Consider the following 20215-nt stretch of genomic DNA (forward strand, 5'->3'; position numbering starts at 1 on the left):
AAAACAACAAAAACAAACCCCTGTTGCCTCCCACTTCCCCATGCCTGCCACTCCGCCCTCTCCCACTTGCTGTTATTTCTTTATTCTGCCAAGCTTTGGGTATTTTTGAAGCAAGATCCAGAACTTCCTGACAGGGCTAGGCTGCCTGGCCAGCAAGCCCCAGAGGTCTGCTGTCTGCCTTCCCAGTGCTGGGGTCACAAACACACATACTGTGCCTGACTGTTTTTCTCACTTAAAAAAGTAGGTTCTGGGGATTCAGTCAGGTATCTATTCCTTTAAGGCAAGTACTTCAACAATTGAGCTATCTCCCAACCCTACCTCACTTGTTTTCTATGATTTACAACTCCATGAGATCTCTGTCACTGTCCTGTTTGGAAGTCAGAAAGCACCGAGAGCTGAAATGGTACAGATGGCAGATTCTGCCATCTCAGGCCCAGCTGATGTGACACCCTAACTCCCTTCTAGAGGGATCACAATGAACCATCTAGCTTTCCCCCTGCCTTATCTTGCCCTGCATCACTTCTGGGATCAATGGCACTAGAAAGCAAAAGCACCAGACTTAGTGTGAGGATGTGAAGTAGGAAACTGTGGAAGAAATGTCATGTCTATCTTGTAACAAAAGAAATATAAATGTCCAGTGGGCAGGAATGGAATAAATGGTTGATACTGGTAGGTCTCTGATGCTCACAGAACATCATAACACACAGATGAGTTGGGGATCTGAATTGGGAGATGCCACTCTTGCCAGAGTGCTCTGTTGTCCTGCAGGATGAAAGGTAAGAGAAAGGGGACAGAGAGTCAGGGAAACCCTGAAGTGGATCAGTTCCCCAGAAAATGAGAGAGTCAGAGGAGGGAGAGGGACTGAGCATGGGGGCTGTGTTAGAAAGCCATATCTGACGTGGTATGAAAGTCAAGAATAAGATGCTGAAGATAGCAAGCCCCATGCCCCCCAGAACTGCAGTGAGATATGGATGTCTCTGCTAGCTTGGACACAGACAGATGATCATGTCCGAAGATAATACATGACTAAACATGTGTAGTGTGGATGGCAGTGTGAACAGGAGCCAAAATCCAGGGCCACAGCCTGCCTGATGCTTCCTGACAGACAGAAAAAAGGAAGGAAGGAGGGAGGGAGGGAATGAGGAAAGGAAGGAAGGGAAGAAAGGAGGGAAGGGAGGGAGGGAGGGAAGGAAGGGAGGGAGGGAGGGAGGGAAGGAAGGGAGGGAATGAAGGGAGGGAGGGAAGGAAGGAAGGGAGGGAGGGGAGGGAGGGAGGAAGGGAAGGAAGAAAGGGAGTGAAGGAAGGAAGGGAGGGAGTGAAGGGAGGGAGTGAAGGAAGGAAGGGAGAGAGGGAAGAAAGGAAGGGAGGGAGGGAAGAAAGGAAGGGAGGGATAGAGGAAGCAATAGGTAATCTTGGATTCATCAGGGCGTGCTTGACAAGGATGTGACTTTGCAGTGCAGTCAGTGTGTGAATCTTCTAGCCTGAGACCTTCAAAGACCGGTTGATCCAGAAAAACCCCAGAGATCCTTTGTAGGCCTGTGAAACATATTAACCACAGTTATGTCTGACTAAACACCCCTCCCTACCTAAGCCTTTTCCTGCTTGGTTAACTTTGAATTTATTCACTGGCTTAATAGCATTGAGAACTATAAGGTAAAAAAAAAATATCTCAAAATTTCTAAACAGGATTTCTATTGGTAAGTAGTTTTGGAAAAAAATGCTGTTGTCCCAGCACTTAGAAGTCTGAGGCAGGAGGATTACCATGATTTTGAGGCCAGCCTGGGCTGTAGAGTAACATCTTATCTCAAAACAACACCAAGAAGAGAGAGTGGACTTACTGTTTCCATCCTGTGCACATCTTTTATGTCTCGCCAGGGACTGAATTATGTTCTGCCCTCCTGGCAGATGCTGTGAGCTACTCTCTCACATGAGGGAGCTGAGGCTGTGGGAGTCTAAGCTGATTTGTACCACGTCACGGTGTCAGACACAGGATCGAAGGCTTTTTCAAAAGCATTTGTTTCTATATTTCGCAGCGCTGGAGATGGAACCCAGGGCTTCCTGCCTGCTAGGCAAACACTCTGCCCTGAGCTAAACTTTGAGCCTGAGACCCAACCTTTCAAACCTTCTCGCTTGTGGTCCTGTTTCTGACCTACCTATGTGTAGAGCTGGTCACTTTTTAGCATAGCATGCACAGTGGAAGCCCAGCTCTTTCAAATGGACATGGTGACTAAGACATTTGAGTCACCCAGCTGGCCTTAAAAGTAAGACAGAAGCTTCGAGATCTGGAGAATGGTCTCTTGCTATTCCTTTTCATGATGCATTGGCCCAAGTCCACAGAACATTCTAGTCCTTTATTCTCGTTCTATATACAGGAATGTAAGTTAGATAGGCTCTAGAAGGTGTGTGGCGAATGAGAAGACTTGAGGCAGAGGATTCTTAGAGATTCTGGAAGATTACTGATTCAGGCAGAGAGAACACACCTGGGAAGGAAGGAAGCAGCAATGAAAATCTGACAGATGTTCAAGTAGAAGGCGTTGTGCTAAGCATGTCATAAATAAGACTACAACAATATGAAGAGACTCCCTCCCTTTGATAAAGCTTATAGGCCTGTGATAGTTAGTGTTTGTCAACTTGACACAAGCTACAGTTTTACCTGGGAAGAGAGAACCTTAACTGAAATAAACTGTATTCACCAGATTGGATTGCAGGGCAACCTATGGGGCATTGTCTTGATTGACAATTGATGTTCGAAAGCCTAGCTCACTTTGGGTGGTGCTACCCCACCTGGGAAGGTGGTCCTGAGTTGTATAAGAAAGCGGAGTTAGTATACATCATTCCTTTATGACCTCTGCTTTAGTTCCTGTCTCTAAGTTCCTGCCCTGCCTGAGTTCTTGCTATGACTTTCCCCACTGATAGACTATAAGCTTTAAGATAAAATAAACCCTGTCTACCCCCAGTTGCTTTGGATCGTGGTATTTATTGCAGTAATGGGAAGCAAACTAGAACAGGCCCATGGAGGAAATCAGACTGGAATGTAAGCAATGATAACCAATGCACAATGTGCTGAGTGTTGTAAGACGCACACTCTATGAGCAACATGGGAGTTAGAAGATTGATTGCGTAAGTGTAGCTGGAGACCAATGGGGAATTTCAAGAGGAGGAGAGAGGTAGATAAGATGTGGGCATTGAGGGATAGGCAGGGCTCTAGCGGCCTCTTACATTGGGACTGGCCATTTGTTACAAAGAAATACCTTAGGTGAAATCTCGGCTCCTGGTAGCTTCTCTTTGATGATGGCCTAGAGGGTACTATCTGCCTGGCCAGGTGCCAGCACACTGTTTAACATTTCTCTTCTCTGACATCGACTTCCAGTTGTTCTGATAGAATGTATCTAATAGGCCAAATCACTCTTGCTCCCCAGAACAAACATGCAAGATGCCAAGGCAAATGCATTCATTGTTGTGCCCTGCTCCGGATGCCTGCCAATTCGAGCTGGAGAAGAGCACATAGTTTCCAGGCCACTCCCACCAGGGAGCCTGAAGAGAATATAAAGCTGGAACTTGAGGCTAGCCAGTAGCTGGAAGCCCTCCCAACATGGGCTGCCACGCCCGCCTACTTTGGCTGCTGTTCTTCCACGCTGCGATTCTACCTGAAGCAGGTACACAGCTAATGCCCCAGGGCTCTGTACACAGCTAATGCCTTGTGACAGACTGGAGAGAGAAAGTGTGGTTTTATCTCTTGTCCTCTTGATGCACCAGCTTAAAATTAAGTCAACACAAAGGGAGCAATTACTCTCTTTAACATAATCTGACCTCTGTTGACCGCTGCTATGATCAGCTGCACATCACCTTGATCCGGTTTATGGATGTTGAGTCAAATGTTTTATGAAAGATTTGTTTTCTGTGAACAAAGCATTAGTCAATTTATTGTTTTTATGGACTGTGGCTCTGTTTGTAGGCTTCTGGAGGGAAATAAAGAAGGGCTATTGGCCAAGATGAGCCAGCAAGGAACTTTGACGTGTTCCTTGGTTCATGTGCTCAAGTTTTGGTGTTTAGCACTCACCAAGAGTATTGAATTATAGTTGGTATTTCTTTTCTAGTGTTGAATAGATCTGTAACATGTCAATAAAACCTCCTGTCTTGAAATATTTGATATGACACAAAATTACATGGACCTGACTTGTAAAGATTTCTACTCTGAAAAATCTGTACTTTATAAAAACCAGATTAAGCCTTTTGCTATTGTTGGTTTTAACATGTATTCTCTACTGGTCTGCTTAGGGAAGTTTTAATTTCATTTGAGATTGATTTGAAACATTTACATAATCTTGATTATTTTTATCATTGTTCAGTGGCTTTGGGAGAAAATGTTAAAGTCTTTTATTGCTCAATTTTCATGAGTATAGGTGAGAAAGTAAACAAATGAATATTTGAAAATACTTGTGATTTCATAATAATTCATAAATTAAGAACAAATAACTTATTATAGATAATGGTATGCATATGTTTATGCAATATTCCTAGTATTTAAAAACATTAAGTTGTTCTGGAGTATAAGGAACAGTGTAATGAATGATTTCTTGGGTGCTTTATGCTTTCTTTTGAATCCACATGTCCTATAATACATGAATACAGGTTAAAGACACAACAATTTAGTGGGGGTTCTCAACCTGTGGGTCTTTACCCCTTGGTGGTCAAACTACCCATTCTCAGGGGCCACCTAAGGCCATCAAAGCCACAAATGTTTACATGATGATTCATAACCATAGCAAAATTATAGCAACAAAAATAATTTTATGGTTGGGGTCACCACAACATGAGGAACTGTATTAAAGGGACACAGCACTAGGAAGGTTGAGAACTGCTACCTAGCAAGCACTTTCTAGTCCTAGAAACTTGAAACAAGTTTTGAATCCTCACGCTTCTATGCCCTCTCCTACAAAGGGGCATGACATATGAGATTATTAGGTAGATTAATGAAGTGTAAGTAAAAGACTAAGGGACTTTGAAGGGTCCCTCAGACACAGAAAGTGCTCCGTTTAATTGCTGCTATATATGTTGTGGGTTACAAATTGTACATCTTAAATGAGGAGGTAAAATTATTGAATCTCAGATTTCCTTAGCCATGACTTCTCCATTTTCCAAGTCCCCTAAGAAATTGGAATAGTCCCCTATTTCAATATTTCAATAGCTCTTTCCTTTTCTTTTTTTCTTTTCATTGTATGTTTGTGTCTCTGTGTGGATGCATGCACCTGAGCACAATCCCCCAGAAGGTAGAAGAGAAGTAAGATCCCCTGGAATTAGAGTAACAGGGGCTGTGAGCAGCTCAGTGCATGTGCTGGGAGCTGAATTCCAGTCTTCAGCAGGAGTACTCTTAACCTCAGAGTTACCTCCCCAGCCCCTCAGTAGTAGTTCTCAAGTAATAGATTCAACTTTCCAAATATAGCAAAAAAGGGAAGCTTTCTTTCTTCCTCCATGAATAGAAAGCAGGATAGGTAAACACTGGGGACTTATGAACTCTACCAATGCTATGTGTAACGTATGGAGTTCCATGACACATGAGAACTTTTAGAGTGTTCTGTGAGAATTCGGAGTTCTAGCCAATCATTCTAGCTCCATCTAAAGATGATGTTGAGGTTGATCTCATTCAAAGTGATAGTGCTGGCTTTGGGGATGTCAACCAAAGCCTGGGTGAGCATGACTCCTGGCCTAGTCCAGAGGCACCCCAATAAGATCTGCTCCTAGCCACAGCTGGGGCTTCTTTTGGGCAGTGCTCCTAGGGTATGACCAGGCCTGTTTGGAATCGAGTGTAGAAAGGATTTAGCATGGATGGAGGGGTGGGATATAGAAAGATCTCAGTCTGGGACAAGTGTAATGATTTCTGAGAGCTTCAGGGTCGGGGTTGGGGGTGGGGAGTGGTTCTCTTAAGAATGTATTCTGGAAGCTCCCTTGCAAAACAGGGAACAGCAGCATGGGTCCCCCAGTAAAGAATCAACTGTGGTCCTGGGCCTACCCTGAGCGCCTGAGCCCCACCTCTCATCTCACTGAAACTCAAGTCTAAAACCTGGGCACAGCTCTCCTCTCTTCCTGACCTCTGTCCTCTTTGGTGTTGGCTGACCTCCTGCTCAGGGCTAGAGCTGTCCACCGTGTTCAGTAGAACACACTGCTCTTCTGTGGTCCCATGCTGCAGCACAGCTCCCAGCACCACTGAGACTCACTTCGTACATTGGAAATCAATGAGCAAGAATATCAGACCCTGGGCCCCCTCTGCCCACAAGCTTCTCCAAAACTAAAAATAAGAGGATTTTATATATATATATATATATATATATATATATATATATATATATATATTCTTTTACCCATGTTCTGCAAATACAAAGATAATTATGCAGCTCAGCCAATCTGGTAGACAGTTCTTGCAAGTCTCACTTAACAATGGGACTGTTTTATCCCTAGCCCTGGTGCCTCCTTTATCTCAGTACCCTTGAGACCTTTCTGTCCCTGTCCATGCTCTGCCACACCTCTCCCCTGAAATGTTTATGTCATTCTACAGCTTTCAGGTGGAGGGGTGGGGGTGGAGGGGCTTGAGCTTCCAGGAACCAAAGATTAGAGACAGGATATGGCGCAACAGGCTTTGCCAAGCTCCTGGCAATTGCACAAGAGCCTAACAGACAATGGGACCAGTGTGACCTTCTAAGAACAACCACCCAGGGAGGTAATGCAGCTCCCTGAAGGTCACTTAATGATAGAAGGGATTTGTGGAACTTGTAGATCACCGGAGCCTTGGGTATTACTGGTGCAGTTCACAGGAAAGATGCAAAGGGCAACTTGGTGGCCTTCTATGAAGGCTGCTGGAGATAGAATGTGGGCCAGTTCTAACTCAGGGGGGAATCTCTGCTATAGGTCTCAGGTGATATCTGATGACATGCCTAGCTTTTGAGTTGATGGAAGCTAGTGGTCTGCTAAGACTATTTTATAGGGGTTGTCTGATATTCAAAAAGGATGTTGAGTCAAATGCAGAAGGTAGGTGATAAATGGCTGTTGAGGGGATTAAAAATAGCTCAAAATAATTTTGACTTTGGATCTTCAACCTTCTGACTATTCAGTCATGACATTCTAGCCAGCCTTGTATGCTCTTCAGCGCTAGTGCCCTAATTTTTCTGGATGCTTCAGTTCACACCTCTTTCCAACTTAAATAGGAAACAGTCTCTACACATTCCATTGTCATCAACTGACACTTCTTTCACCTGTGCTGATGAAGGATGCCATCCCTGCTGTCCCATGGACCGCTGGTTAAATGCTAAGCAAATGTCACACTGCCCTGCTGAATGCAATGAGGATGTGAGATATAAGTGCTCACACTTACATTACCAAACACTCATGCACACATTCACAACACAGTCAGGGTTTCTATTGCTGTGATGAAACATCGTGACCAAAAGCAGCTTGGAAAGGAAAGGGTTTATTTCACCTTAGAGTTCCACATCACAGTTCACCACTGCAGGAAGTCAGGGCATGAACTTAATCAGGGCAGGAACCCGGAGGCAGGAGACCATGCAGAAATCATGGAGGCGTGCTTGCTCAGCCCTCTTTCTTATAGGACCCAGGACCACCGGCCCAGGGATGGAACCATCCACAATGGGCTGGGCCATCCCACGTTCATCACTAATTAAGAAAATGTCCTACAGGCTTGCTTACAGCCCCATCTTATAGAGGCAAGTTCTCAGTTGAGGTTCCCTCCTCTCAGATGACTAGCTTAGGTCATACTGACATTACTAACTAGTACACACACACACACACACACACACACACACACACACACACACACTTATACTTTCAAATCTGTCTACATGCCTCTTACATATATTCACATACATTTACCCACATTCTCTCTCCATTCATTCACACATACACATCACAAGTTCACTTTCACCATACACAATCATTCACACATGCTCACCACACATGACCAACCTGCTTCAAACACTTTCCCCCTTATTCCTGTCCCAAAGAAAGCCCTATTGTCCTCATCCACTCCTCCTTCCTCGGGTATCCATTATCTCCATGTCTAGTCCTCAGATCTCCCCTCATGCCAGACTCAATTCATGTTTCCTACAATAGTCTGAATCAAGCAGGCAAAACCCCACTTTCCCCTACTGCTGGCTGCCCTGGAGTTCTGTAGAGGAGGGGTGGGGACAGCTTGAGGCTGGGAACATGCAGAGAGGCAGTATGCCTTACTTAAGATTGGGAGATTGTCAGTTCTCCATATGAAAGACCAGGAGCTGGTGTAGCTCGGTAGTAGAGTACATTCTTGGCCTGTGTATGGCCCTAGGCTCAGACTCCAGCAATAGCGCCCATCTCCCTGTACAAAGACTACAGCTAGACCTGGTAGTGACCACCTGTTTTAGCACTCAGGAGGCTGAGGCAGGACTGTAAGTCTGAGGCCAGCCTGGACTATATAGTGAGAAACTGACTCAAAGAGCAAGATAACAGACCAGCAGTTGGCTTAATCCTCCTTGCTAGGGCCCTCCTGGAACGTCACTTTTTCTCCACAGCAGACTCTGTCCAGGTAGTCATAGATCCTCTCCTTACCTCCTGGCCCTATCCTACCCCCGGCATTGCTCTTTTGAGGGGAAGATGGTCCCTAGGCCTTACTTTCTGAGCCAATGGCACCAGTCTGGTTAGTGTCTATGAGCTCAGCCATTGGTTCTTTCTGTGGCCTGACTCATCTTAGACTGGACAGTCTAATCATTTACCTACAATGGTTCAGTCTGCTTCCTGACCCCTGAAAATCATTTCTAATCATATAACCTATCCAGGTCTCCAGATTTCCCTGTGTCTAACACTCCAAACACAGACACTGGCCCTGTGGCTGTACTCTGAGTCTTTCTTGTCCCTCCTCTTAGTTGACCAGTTGCATGACTCACTGGGCAGCTCATTCACACACTCCTTCTCCTCTCCCACTGCCACCATAGCTTCAGGAATATGTTCCCTCTTCCCCACCTGTAGCCTCCCCCACCTTGAAGTTTAGCCTGTTCCTCTAACACATTTGGCTTCACACTCAACACCTTACCCAACCTGCCTCCATTTACCTTGCAGTTCTACTCAACATTCCACTGATCACGCTGCGTATTTTCAGCAAGCAGACTGTCTATCCCACTTTACAGCCTTGGGAAATGTATTTAAAGGATATGATTAAATATTACCAAGGACAAAATGGTCTTCTCTCTTTCCCATTCTCACACATAAAGACATCGTAACTGGGATTCCAGGTTTGGTAACGAGTAAGGGAAAAGTGGGGCCCATTTTACTGCATGAAAGCAGCATTTCAAGTTGCCTCCTTTGGTGAGTCAACTGTTTAGAAGCTTCCTGGGTGTTTCTTGCACATTCCCTAGGCCACTGGATCAGTGATTATCCCAGGAAACGAATGATGTCTGCATGGCTAGCATCCCCGGGAACTTGACGTTTAGCTTTCCTGTCTCAGGGAGTATAGCAAAGAGCACCTGTTTTACTTGGGTTAATTCGCGCCACCTCAATCAGTTTGCCCATTTGCATCTAGAGCCACAGCCACGGACTTAGGGTTGGCCGTGTCCGATTGGCTGTGTTCAGATGTGGGAATTTTAGTAGTTCAAGAGAAGGACTAGAGATGGACAGAATGGGGCTTCTTTCTGAGAGGAAGGACAACCCACCAATAAGACAGGAGCTGGGAAGGAAGCTGTGGTCTAATTACAGAGGGGTCTTGAACTCCGGCTAAGAACTTTGATCTTTATCTAGTAGATAATTAGGGCCTAGTATAGTTATCAAAATGAAGATTATGTGGCTTTGGGAGGGCGAATAGCCAGGTGACACGGACGAGAATGCAAGAGAAATTAAATTAGGGAAAGTGAAAGAATGACAGTATACACACAGTCATATACACGCTCTCACTCTCTCTCTCTCTCTCTCTCTCTCTCTCTCTCTCTCTCTCTCTCTCTCTCTCACACACACACACACACACACACACACACATGCATGTGCATATGCACACATATCTTTCCTTACTCTGGATGCCATGTTTTTATACAACAGCAGTAGAGACCTTTTCTCCTTTCTTTCTTCCTCCCTCTCTCCCTCCTTCCCTTCCTTTTTCTTTCTTTCCCTCCCTCCCTCTCTTTCTTCCTTCCCATGACCACTTACAATCCAGGTCACCTTGCTGAGCCTAATCAGCACACACTAGATGGTTTCTAATGTGATAATGAATATATAATTCTTTCAAAATGTTGAATCTGGATTCAATCCCAGCAGTTAGAAGGCAGATCCCTATGATTTCAAGGCCAGTCTTGAAATCTTAGACAGGTCAGCCAGGGCTACTTAGTGATTGATACGTTGCCTCAAAAGAGAGCTAAGGCTTGATATATACACAAAGGTTTAATATTTTTAATGAAAAGTAATTGGTGCCAGACAGGATGGCACACACCTGTAGTCTCATCCCTCAGGAGGCTGAGGCAGGAGGATATCAAGTTAGAGGCTGTTCTGGAGATACATAGTAAGACATAGTCCAGAGGGGATGGGAAAGACTGGGGAAATGGAAAATGGAAGACCTGAACTGATGTAGCGGAATGTGGGGTCAGGGAGAAGAAGAGGAGTCAAAACTAAGCCATGGATCGTGGACAAGATGAAGAGGGTGCTAGGGAGGCCAGGTGCTGCCAAGGCTGAATGTCGCCCAGAACCAAACAAAGGGATTCCCTCTTGTCAGCCGTGGGTCTGGGGAACTTTCTTGGCTCTGTGTGTCCTAAGTTTTCTTACCTTTGAAATGGGAATGGAAAGATGGTAGAACCTCTCTAAGTCAGTTCAGAATAGAGAATAGATAGTGCTTAGATGGGGTTGGGCGGGGGCACACCATGAGCATTGAATAAAGGCCAGCAGTCCCAACTCCGGACTCTCAGGAGCCTTAGCGATCTCTGTAGTCTCTTCTTGCTGCCTAATTTATACCTCTGCTCAGTGGGCTGTATACTACCTCATCTGGTTATTCATCTGTGAAGAGGACAAAATGACTGGGTCACTTGATAAGTTCCAGGGCATTATCAATGTCAAAGCACAGCGGGCACGCCTAACTGATGGTTGGCAATTAATTAGACTATTGTAAAAGTACCTTGACCTACATCACTGTAGGACTGGGTTCTTGGTTGGCTACTGAGCAGGGAGTCACCTTTTAATGGCTACAGCAGAGATATGGGCTGAGGGACAGATGGATTCACCAGGGGGATTGCTGTGGGGGATAGTCTCGGCTTGCAATTAATGATGTTAGAGAAAAGTTATTGCTCTTGTCCAGGAAGAGTCATGAGGTAGTTTAAAATAAAACAAAACAGCAACAGCAAAACAACTCTGCTATGTTTATTCTGAACAGAAAACAAATATCTTTTTATTAACCAAATCTACCTTAAAAAGACAAAAACCGGGGCCAGACCTTTAATCCCAGTGCTTGAGAGGCAGAGATAGGCAGATTTTGTGAATTCAAGTCAGTCTGGTCTGCAAAAGGCCAGCCATGGCCATATAGAGTGACATCATCATACAAAAGGGAGGAAGGAAGGAAGGAAGGAAGGAAGGAAGGAAGGAAGGAAGGAAGGGAGGAAGGAAGGGAGGAAGGAAGAAAGGAAGGAAGGAAGGAAGGAAGGGAAGAAGGAAGGAAGGGAGGGAGGCAGGAAGAGAGAGAAATAAAGAAAGGAAGAAAGAAAAGAAGGAAGAAAGAAAGAAAGAAAGAAAGAAAGAAAGAAAGAAAGAAAGAAAGAGAGAAAGGAAGAGAGAAAGGAAGAAAGAATTTTTTTAAAAAAATTAAAATTAGGAAAAACAACCATAAAGATCTATTCAAATGAAAAAGGATAATAAAATTCCTAAGAATAGATTTTTTAGAAAGAAAAAAATTGTTTTAAAAGACAGTCCAATGTGCTGGCGAGATGGCTCAGTGGGTAAGAACACTGACTGCTCTTCCGAAGGTCCTGAGTTTGGATCCCAGCAACCACATGGTGGCTCACAACCACTCGTAATGAGATCTGACGCCCTCTTCTGGCCATCTGTACAGCTACAGTGTACTCATACACATAAAATAAACAAAATAAATCTTTAAAAGAAAAAGACAGTCCAAGAAATGTTAGAAACATGGAATTAACTACGAGCATAGTAGAATTTATGTATCAACTTTTTAAAGAAAATACAACACTAGCTACAGACAGTTAGAGAATCATATCAAAGTATACTGGCTGCCCCATTATCAAAATAACTGAAATTAACAAAGAAATGACACTGAGGAGCACTTTAAACCAAGTATACTCCAAAGCAGAAGCTTAAGGAAAATGGGTTCCAGAGCACCTGGTCCTTTCCCATTGGCATCTGTCTGGGGATTGGTGAATTTGGAGCAAGACCCAGGAAGTTTCCATGAGGCCTGGATTAGCTGTGTTCAGGGTCCCTACAAGGCTCTTACATGGCTGGTGTATCTCAGCTTGTTACAGGAAGGACATCAGAGGATCTGGAACAAGGCTGGGAAAGGAACGGACTAAGAGAAGCCCCATCCAAGGTTGGTCTGAGGAGCAGCTAGAAGGTAAGTCCTAGCCAGACAATGCCCACAGCCTGCAGAAGGAGGGGGAAGCGGAGAAGGGACATTGAGATGGGAAGACACCAAAGCCCCTGGGGATGGACAGTCCACACTCAGTAGGATGAGTCTCTCATCCTCAGACATAAACACACCCCAATATTCTTTGTGCCCAACAAGACAGAGATACTGTCAGAGCCTTCTCTGCCTTCTTGGTTCTTGGCATTAATCATGAAGAATGTTCTTAAATGGTGGGGCACAAGGCAACCACTCAAGAACTTGTAGAATATGCAGAGTCTTGGGCCTTACCCTTAGACATGGATGTACCCCAGAACCTCCATATTTAACAAGCTTTCTTGTTAGAGATGGGAGCAGATCCTATCCAAGGGCCACACTTTGAAATCCTGCTCTCTGGTGACTGGAAAGAGGAGAGTTACCAAGAGATCATCCCCCCCCACCACCACCGCCTTGCCTGCCAGAGCTTTCCCTCGGCAGTATTGGAAATGTCTAACGGACCTCATCTATCTAGCTATTGGCTCACAAAATGGAGATAATAAAATTTTTTCCGGAGTATTCCCCCTGTGCCAGGCACTACACCTGTATTTGGCTCATGATCACCCTTTAAGGTGAGCACTGCTTTCTTTTACAGATGAGGAAAGCGGAATCTAAGTGGCCCCACATACACTGGCGGCATAGCTAGCGGCTGACCCAGCAAAGCCCCACCTTTGGTTATTTTCTATCCACTGTCCTAGCAAAGCTTGCTGCCCCTGAGAACCCTGGGTGAGCCAGTAGGCTGCTGTTCAGCAAAGTGCAGGCAGATAAAACTGGGAGTGTTGGGTGCCAGCAGAGGGCAGAGCTGTCTGGTGCAGAATGCACTCTGTATGCACTCCCCAGGCATTTGCCTTTCCCGGCAACACAGGGCACAGTGGAAATGACCCAAGAATCCAAGTTCTTACACTGAAATATCAAGCAGCCAGTCTGGACAGTTTCTGTCTTCTTTTAAATGAAGATGTCCTTACTGGAGTGGGTGGTAGTTGGGAATGAAAAGGGACTGAACCGGACAAAGCAAAGCCCTGTGGCTTTCCCATCCCAGCAGGACCTAAACTTGTTTATGGATAGCTCTATCCCAAATGAGGACTTTAGGGAGACCTAAGGGGCCCCATTCTGGTCCTCATTAGCAAATGCTCTGACACCAGGAAGCTGTTTCTACTGTCACCTGTTCCTCCGTGGTATAATGGGACCGTGTCCCTTATAAAGATAATCCATGTAAAGCAGCAGTTCTCAACTAGTGGTTCACGATCTCCACAGGGGTCATATATCATATATCCTGCATATCAAATATTTACATTATGATTTATTACAGTAGCAAAATTACAGTTATGAGGTAGCAACAAAATAATCTTATGGTTTGGGGTCACCACAAAACGAGGAACTGTATTAAAGGGTCCTTTAGGAAGATTCAGAATCACTGTAAAGGGTTCAACCAAGTGCTGGGAACATGGGTGGGACTTCCGGGAAGCTGGTAGGGAAGTGACTCTGTTCACTAACACTCAGGTGGGGTTGGGGAACCTTTCTCCCAAAGACTGGCTTCCCGTGCTGCTCGTGGAAGGTTCTAGCAGGTGTTCTGGCCGAGTGGAGGTGTATTTTGAAGGTGTGTGGGGCACAGTGTGCGACGATCTGTGGGACAAGAAGGATGCACAGGTCGTGTGCCGTCAGCTGGGCTGCGGGGCTGCCGTGTCCACCCTGGGAGAGGCCTACTTTGGCCAGGGCTCTGGCTCCATTCTTCTGGATGACGTGCAGTGTTCTGGGACCGAGGTCTCCCTGGGGCAGTGCTCCCACGCTGGCTGGTTCATCCACAACTGTGGGCACGAGGAAGACATTGGTGTCATCTGCTCTGGTAAATTATTTTCATCTTTTCCAAGAGTTGATTTTTTTACACCATCCAATCATTATCCCTTTCTCCCCGACCAAAAGAAGCCTCTGTAACATACTGTCACGTGGGATCAAAAGCCCTGTCAGCTCGTGGTCCTGGCACCTTCAGAATGACACTTGTGTGGAGCTTCTCTTTCATGGGCTTTGGGAAGAAGCTGGATGTGGGCCTCTTATTCTACTCCAGTCTAATTGCATCCACATAGGTGGCCAACAGTAACACTGGGAGGAGGACAGACTGGACAGGAAAACACTCAGGCCAGCCGCAGGATTATGTGATTTGTGGGTCCCAGTGTGAGAGCTATGATGGATTTCAGGACAGAGACAGCAGAGTGCCAAAGGATAGGGACCTTCAAATTGTGGGCCCTGAGGGACTACAGGAAGGCACCGCTGGGTAACCCTGTACTGGTCCTCTCCCCACACTCATCTCTCTGTGCTTAGTGGGGCCTTGTATATCTTTAAATGTTTCTCGAATTAAATGGGAGTGATCACTGTGACAGTAATCATTGTGACCCACTACCCTGCTTTTTTTTTAATTTTATTTGTTTGTTTGCTTGCTTTTTTTTTTTTTTTTGGTTTTTCAAGGCAAGGTTTCTCTGTGGAGCCCTGGCTGTCCTGGAACTCACTCTGTAGACCAGGCTGGCCTCGAACTCAGAAATCCGCCTGCCTCTGCCTCCCAAGTGCTAGGATTAAAGGCGTGCACCACCACTGTCCGGCTCACTACCCTGCTTTATTTCCTGAGAGTCAGGCTGCTAATAACAGAGTCTCCAAAATTCTGCTTATGGGAGAACTAAAGCTCCTGGAGACAGAGTACATCTGCCCCTGCCGAACCAACTGTGCTTGATAGAGCAAGATGCAGAGTTGGGTAAAAGAAGGAAGGCTCTATCCTTGTTCACCCCTTTCCAGGTCTCCTCTGCTCATATTTCACAAGATTTAACCTACCAGGAAGCAGCACCTGAGGGAGGCTCCATCCACTGGCCAAGAGTTAAATACTCCCCTAACAAGCATGCTCTGTGGAAGGTCTGGTCAGTTTAGTAGTGAACATGTCTCTGGCTCCATGGGATGGACCAATGGCCTTTTGTATATGTCCATTCCTATCAGAAGCAACATGTCATTGTTAGTGACTGCAGATGTCATGAGCCCTGCCCTGGTCAGGGTCTTCCCCCTGAAGGGAGTTTAGAGAAGTTCTGGTCCATGAAATTGGCATTCCTAAGGCTTCTCTCCAGCCTTCTGGAGGAAGATCGTTCCTCTGATTATCCTTTTGCTGAGCATATCCTTTCCTTAAAGGATATTCTTATCCTTTAAGGCTGAACTGTGCTCCATGCTTTTGAAAGCACTTCCTGTGAGCCCTTGAAGCTACTATAGAGGCAGAATTCATATCGGGCAGCCTGGGTGGGCAGAAGGGGGACTTTGCTGCCCTCTGAGGCTGCACATGCTTGGACCAGGTCCCCTTGGGAGTTGGGGAGGGGTACTGAGAACAGCCTAGTTGGCAAATTAGACAAGCACATACCTTCCTTTGGGGGATGTTAAAGCCCTTCTCAAGTATGTCTTTGTGTGCTTGTTCTCAGCTGGAGGTGATTTTGTGCCCTAGGAAGCATATAGAAATTTTGATTGTTACACTGGGGGATGTCCCTGGTGTGTGTGGTAGCATCCAGGGACATAGTTAAGCCTCATACAATGCACAGGGTAGCTCTTTCTTTTAAAGAATGCTCCAATACAAGATGGCAATAGTGCAGGTTTAGAATCAGGCATATGCAGGTGGAGATAAGACTTCAGAAACCTGTTATAAATTAATAATGCATCGACACTTGATTAATAGTAACTTTCAAAGCGATACGAAAAATTGTCTACAACACCTTATCCACGTGTGCACCTGGTCCTGAGCTTCCCAACAGTTTTATCTGATTGTCTTTTCCACTGATTAAAGTTGATTAAGTTTGTCCTGTAAATTTTTTTATAAATATGCTATTTTGGTGGCTATGTTGAATTAGAATTTGAATCATAGCATGCTTTGTATTCTAAGGCTGGGAATAACAAGTTTTGCCTTGCTCCTGGTTTTGCCTGAGAGACTGCCTCAAAGCCTAAATCCTATCTGCTTAAGTAGCTCTCTGCAAATATCCACTTCCTACTCCATCCTTACCACTCAGGAGGGTTTGTTTCATTTTCCTTGTTTTGAAAATAAAGAAACCAAAATTAAAGGACAAACCAAGGTCAAGATGAATACCTTCTTGACCAAAATCACCCAGCACATGTGTGGACCTGAGGCATCCATACCTATTCCAAACATGCCCACTATCTTTGGAGAAGATTCCCTGAACCTTAGGAAAATGTGTAAGCATTCACAGTTGTCTTTGTTGCTCTGCTAGGTGTCTCATCTGTACCATCTATTTAGCCTCCCCAGAACACACACACACACACACACACACACACACACACACACAATCCATGACCTGACAAGATCCCCAAGTACAGGGAGAACCTCAGCAGAGCTGCCCTGGTTTCTTTAAAGCAAAGTCCTCACCATCAGAGCCTATTCTTCTCCCATTCCTACTCTGTAAGTGCCTGCATCTCCTGGTAAAGGCAGAACGACAAAGGATGCTAACTGTGAAAATGAGCAGTTAGCTTGTCAGTGAGAGAACAGTAGCCTTACTTGCCTGCCCTGAGCAGAGACTCCGAAATCCCGTTCTCTCTACAAGTCTAAGAGAGACCAAAGTTGCATTATTATAATATGAAACTGTACTTGAAATAGCCAGCACAAGCTAGCATAAATCCCGTAAGGAACTGCACCTGTTTAGCCTGCAGCCATTCCAGATCCAATCTCAAGCTGAGAAGCTCAGAAAACCAACCCTCATTGAAAGACTTGAGCATGATTCTCACTAACATGCACGCATCCCCATGAGTACTGAACAAAGGCAGATGAACTTTCCTTCCCAGATAGCACTGGCCTTTCCACACTAGCCCCGTGTAACCACTTCTAGGCTGAGCTTCCCACTGGGCACAATGGTGCTAGGGCAGCAGCGAGCCGATCTTCCCTCTCCCATCGACTCACCTTGCATTCTACCTTCTCTTCCTCATAGAATCTGAACACATTCTCATAGAAAATGAAACTTCAAGAGATGTTGGTAAGAGCAAAGACCCTGGCACGTCTTTAATAGAGCACCCACAAGCTCCCCCAGTCATTTGATTGCATTCGCTACCATAACCCATGTGGGAGGGAGGGGAGGGCAGGAGACAGAACAATGGATTTCATCAGAAGGACCCAGCAAAAGAAAGAAAAATGAAAAGGTGAATTCCTTGGCTTTAATCATGTAGGTAGTATTTCATCCTCAAACTGCTTTGTTCTGTTGCCCAAACATATTTCAGAGAATTCTGGAGGAGAAATGCATCTGGCTTGGCAGATTGTAATTCACAGATGCAACTGAACTTAGATTGATTAAGGAGACTCCTAACTTGAGGCAAGGACAGAGAAGGGAGTCCCAGGACAATGTGCTTAACAACTGAGTCTCTTGATGTGCAATACCATAGGGCTGCTTTTCTAGAAGCCTCTGACTCTGCTGCCTTCTGGAAGGCAGTGTATCTGTGCACATAATCCGATTTGTAAAGGACTCTGACTAGCCTGAAATCATCAGTTTTCACTTTTCACCGACCGGATCCTACTGAACACACTCTTGCTGCACACAGTCACGGTGTCAGCTAATGTCCACTCTGTGGGATACCACAAATCCAGTGCACTTGGGTGGGTTCTTTGCATAGTAATGACCTTTCTTTATTTACTTTGCTCTTAGATGCTGAACTCTTAACACCATTTCCTGGTGGTGAGTTAAGGTTTCCTAGCTCCTTGTGTGATTCAATTTGGTGGGTATCACATTTCTAACTAGTGGGTAGATCTGTGATCATATGAATCTTACTGGATAGAACGACTTCACCAGAGAATCCCTGTGTATTTATCCCGCTTTGTTTTGGTTTGCTTACTGTGTTGAAGGAAGTTCTACCCTCTTCAGAGGTATTCTTGGACCAAGTAGCTCCTTCCTGCTCCTCTCTAAGCCTTGAGTCCTTTGTCATTTAGAAGAGACATCCCTATCCCTACTACCGGTTACCCACTCTCAAATCATTACCAATAGCCACCTTTGCTCCTTAGCACTTGGCATGCTTGCAGACCTCCATTTAATTTTACATTAAAAAGACTCACTTTAGAGAAGTGGTAGTGGACCTGCCTTAAGGATTGAATGTACCCGAGACGTCTCACAGCCCTTCCTGTGAATCCTAACTCAGTCCAGATGAGGCAGAACTCACCTTTGCTGCTAGACTCTGACCTCTGTGCCAAGAAGGACCAGGTACATCCTGCTAATGACAGGATCCCCTGTGCTATCTACTCAGATGTGGTACATGTGTGAGTGTTTGGTGTGATATTTAGGCTGGATCCTAGGAGATCCAAATAAAGTAGCTTCTCTCCAGCAGTACTTTTGTACTTTTAAGACTGGCCACAGTTGCAGCTCACGAATGGGTCAGGACAATGCTCCGGGCGCATAGAAGTTTACTACCATGGCCAGTGGGGCAGGGTTTGCGATGACCAGTGGGACCTACGTGAAGCCGACGTGGTGTGCCGACAGCTCAACTGTGGGCCTGCCCTCGAAGCCCCAGTCCAGTCACGATTTGGTGATGGTCCAGGGGAGTTTCTGCTGGATGAGATGGACTGTACTGGGACAGAGAGTTTTTTAGGGCAGTGTCCTCATGCTGGCTGGCACCTACATAACTGTGGTCCTGGAGAAGATGCCAGTGTCATCTGTGAAGGTAAGGGCCACCTCTCTCTCCAACAAGGTGCATCTTGTGATCAAGATTGCACTTACACCAATGCCTCCAGCACCTTTGTCTCCACAACTGCAATCACAAACTGACCCTGCTGTTTGGGTAATTTAAGTGCTGCTTTGGTAATTTAAGTGCTCAGGGATTGAGCTCAGGATGTTGAAATGGATTTTGTACAGAAAGCATAGTGGCAGCCATGGGCAGTTCCATCATAAGGGTTTCAAGACATCTCATAAAGAGACAGCCTCTCAATAACTGGGGAACAAATCTGACCCAATTGCCATTAGCTCTTTATTCCAACAGCCACTGAAATCTTAACCCCCTCTCCCTGCAGGAAATGGTGAAGAGCCAGTGGCAAGGCCTCAAGGTAGGAGCACTTTCATGGGAAGCTCTTCTACTAACCCTCATTTCACACTGATTCCTTAACACTTGCTAAACTGAGTTTGGAGAATGTGTGATATACTCCATACTTGGAGTGTAGCTCTTGGTAGAGAGCTGATGCTGCAGGAAGTCTCAGTCTCCCTGTGCAGTTAGTGTCCTTCCGCAGAAGAATTGGAGGCCCTCCTTGTTTCTTTTTCATTCTACTTAACTAATAACCTCAGCAAAGTCTGTCTCTACTTTCAAAGTATATGCTAAACTCTTTAGCATCTCTCAACCCCAAGATTGCTATTCTCCAGAGTCTTGTCATCTTTCTTCCTGGATGGCAACAGTGCTCTAATTTACATAGATTGAAAATTGGTTCATCCCTCCATGCTCAAAACATCCCAAAGGTTGCTCCATTGGTCCTTCCTCTCCTCTCTCTCTCTCTCTCTCTCTCTCTCTCTCTCTCTCTTTCTCTTTCCCTCTCTCTCTCTTCCCCCCTCTCTTTCTCTTTCCCTCTCTTTCTCTCTCTCTCTCTCTCTCTCTCTGTCTGTGTGT

At 45.4% G+C, this 20215-nt stretch overlaps 1 protein-coding gene across 1 annotated transcript in view; it reads left to right on the forward strand.

Moving 5' to 3' along the window:
• Nucleotides 1-3551: 3551 nt before the first annotated feature.
• LOC116103093 (deleted in malignant brain tumors 1 protein-like) overlaps nucleotides 3552-20215 on the forward strand; it is a 129544-nt gene continuing 112880 nt past the window's right edge. The window contains exons 1-3 of the mRNA XM_031388569.1: nucleotides 3552-3656; nucleotides 12476-12574; nucleotides 19632-19664. Coding sequence (XP_031244429.1) covers nucleotides 3593-3656; nucleotides 12476-12574; nucleotides 19632-19664 — 196 coding nt within the window. The 5' untranslated portion in view covers nucleotides 3552-3592. The remainder of the gene's footprint in view (nucleotides 3657-12475; nucleotides 12575-19631; nucleotides 19665-20215) is intronic.

This window comes from Mastomys coucha, unplaced genomic scaffold (genome assembly GCF_008632895.1).
Source record: "Mastomys coucha isolate ucsf_1 unplaced genomic scaffold, UCSF_Mcou_1 pScaffold21, whole genome shotgun sequence".
Lineage (NCBI taxonomy): Eukaryota > Metazoa > Chordata > Mammalia > Rodentia > Muridae > Mastomys > Mastomys coucha.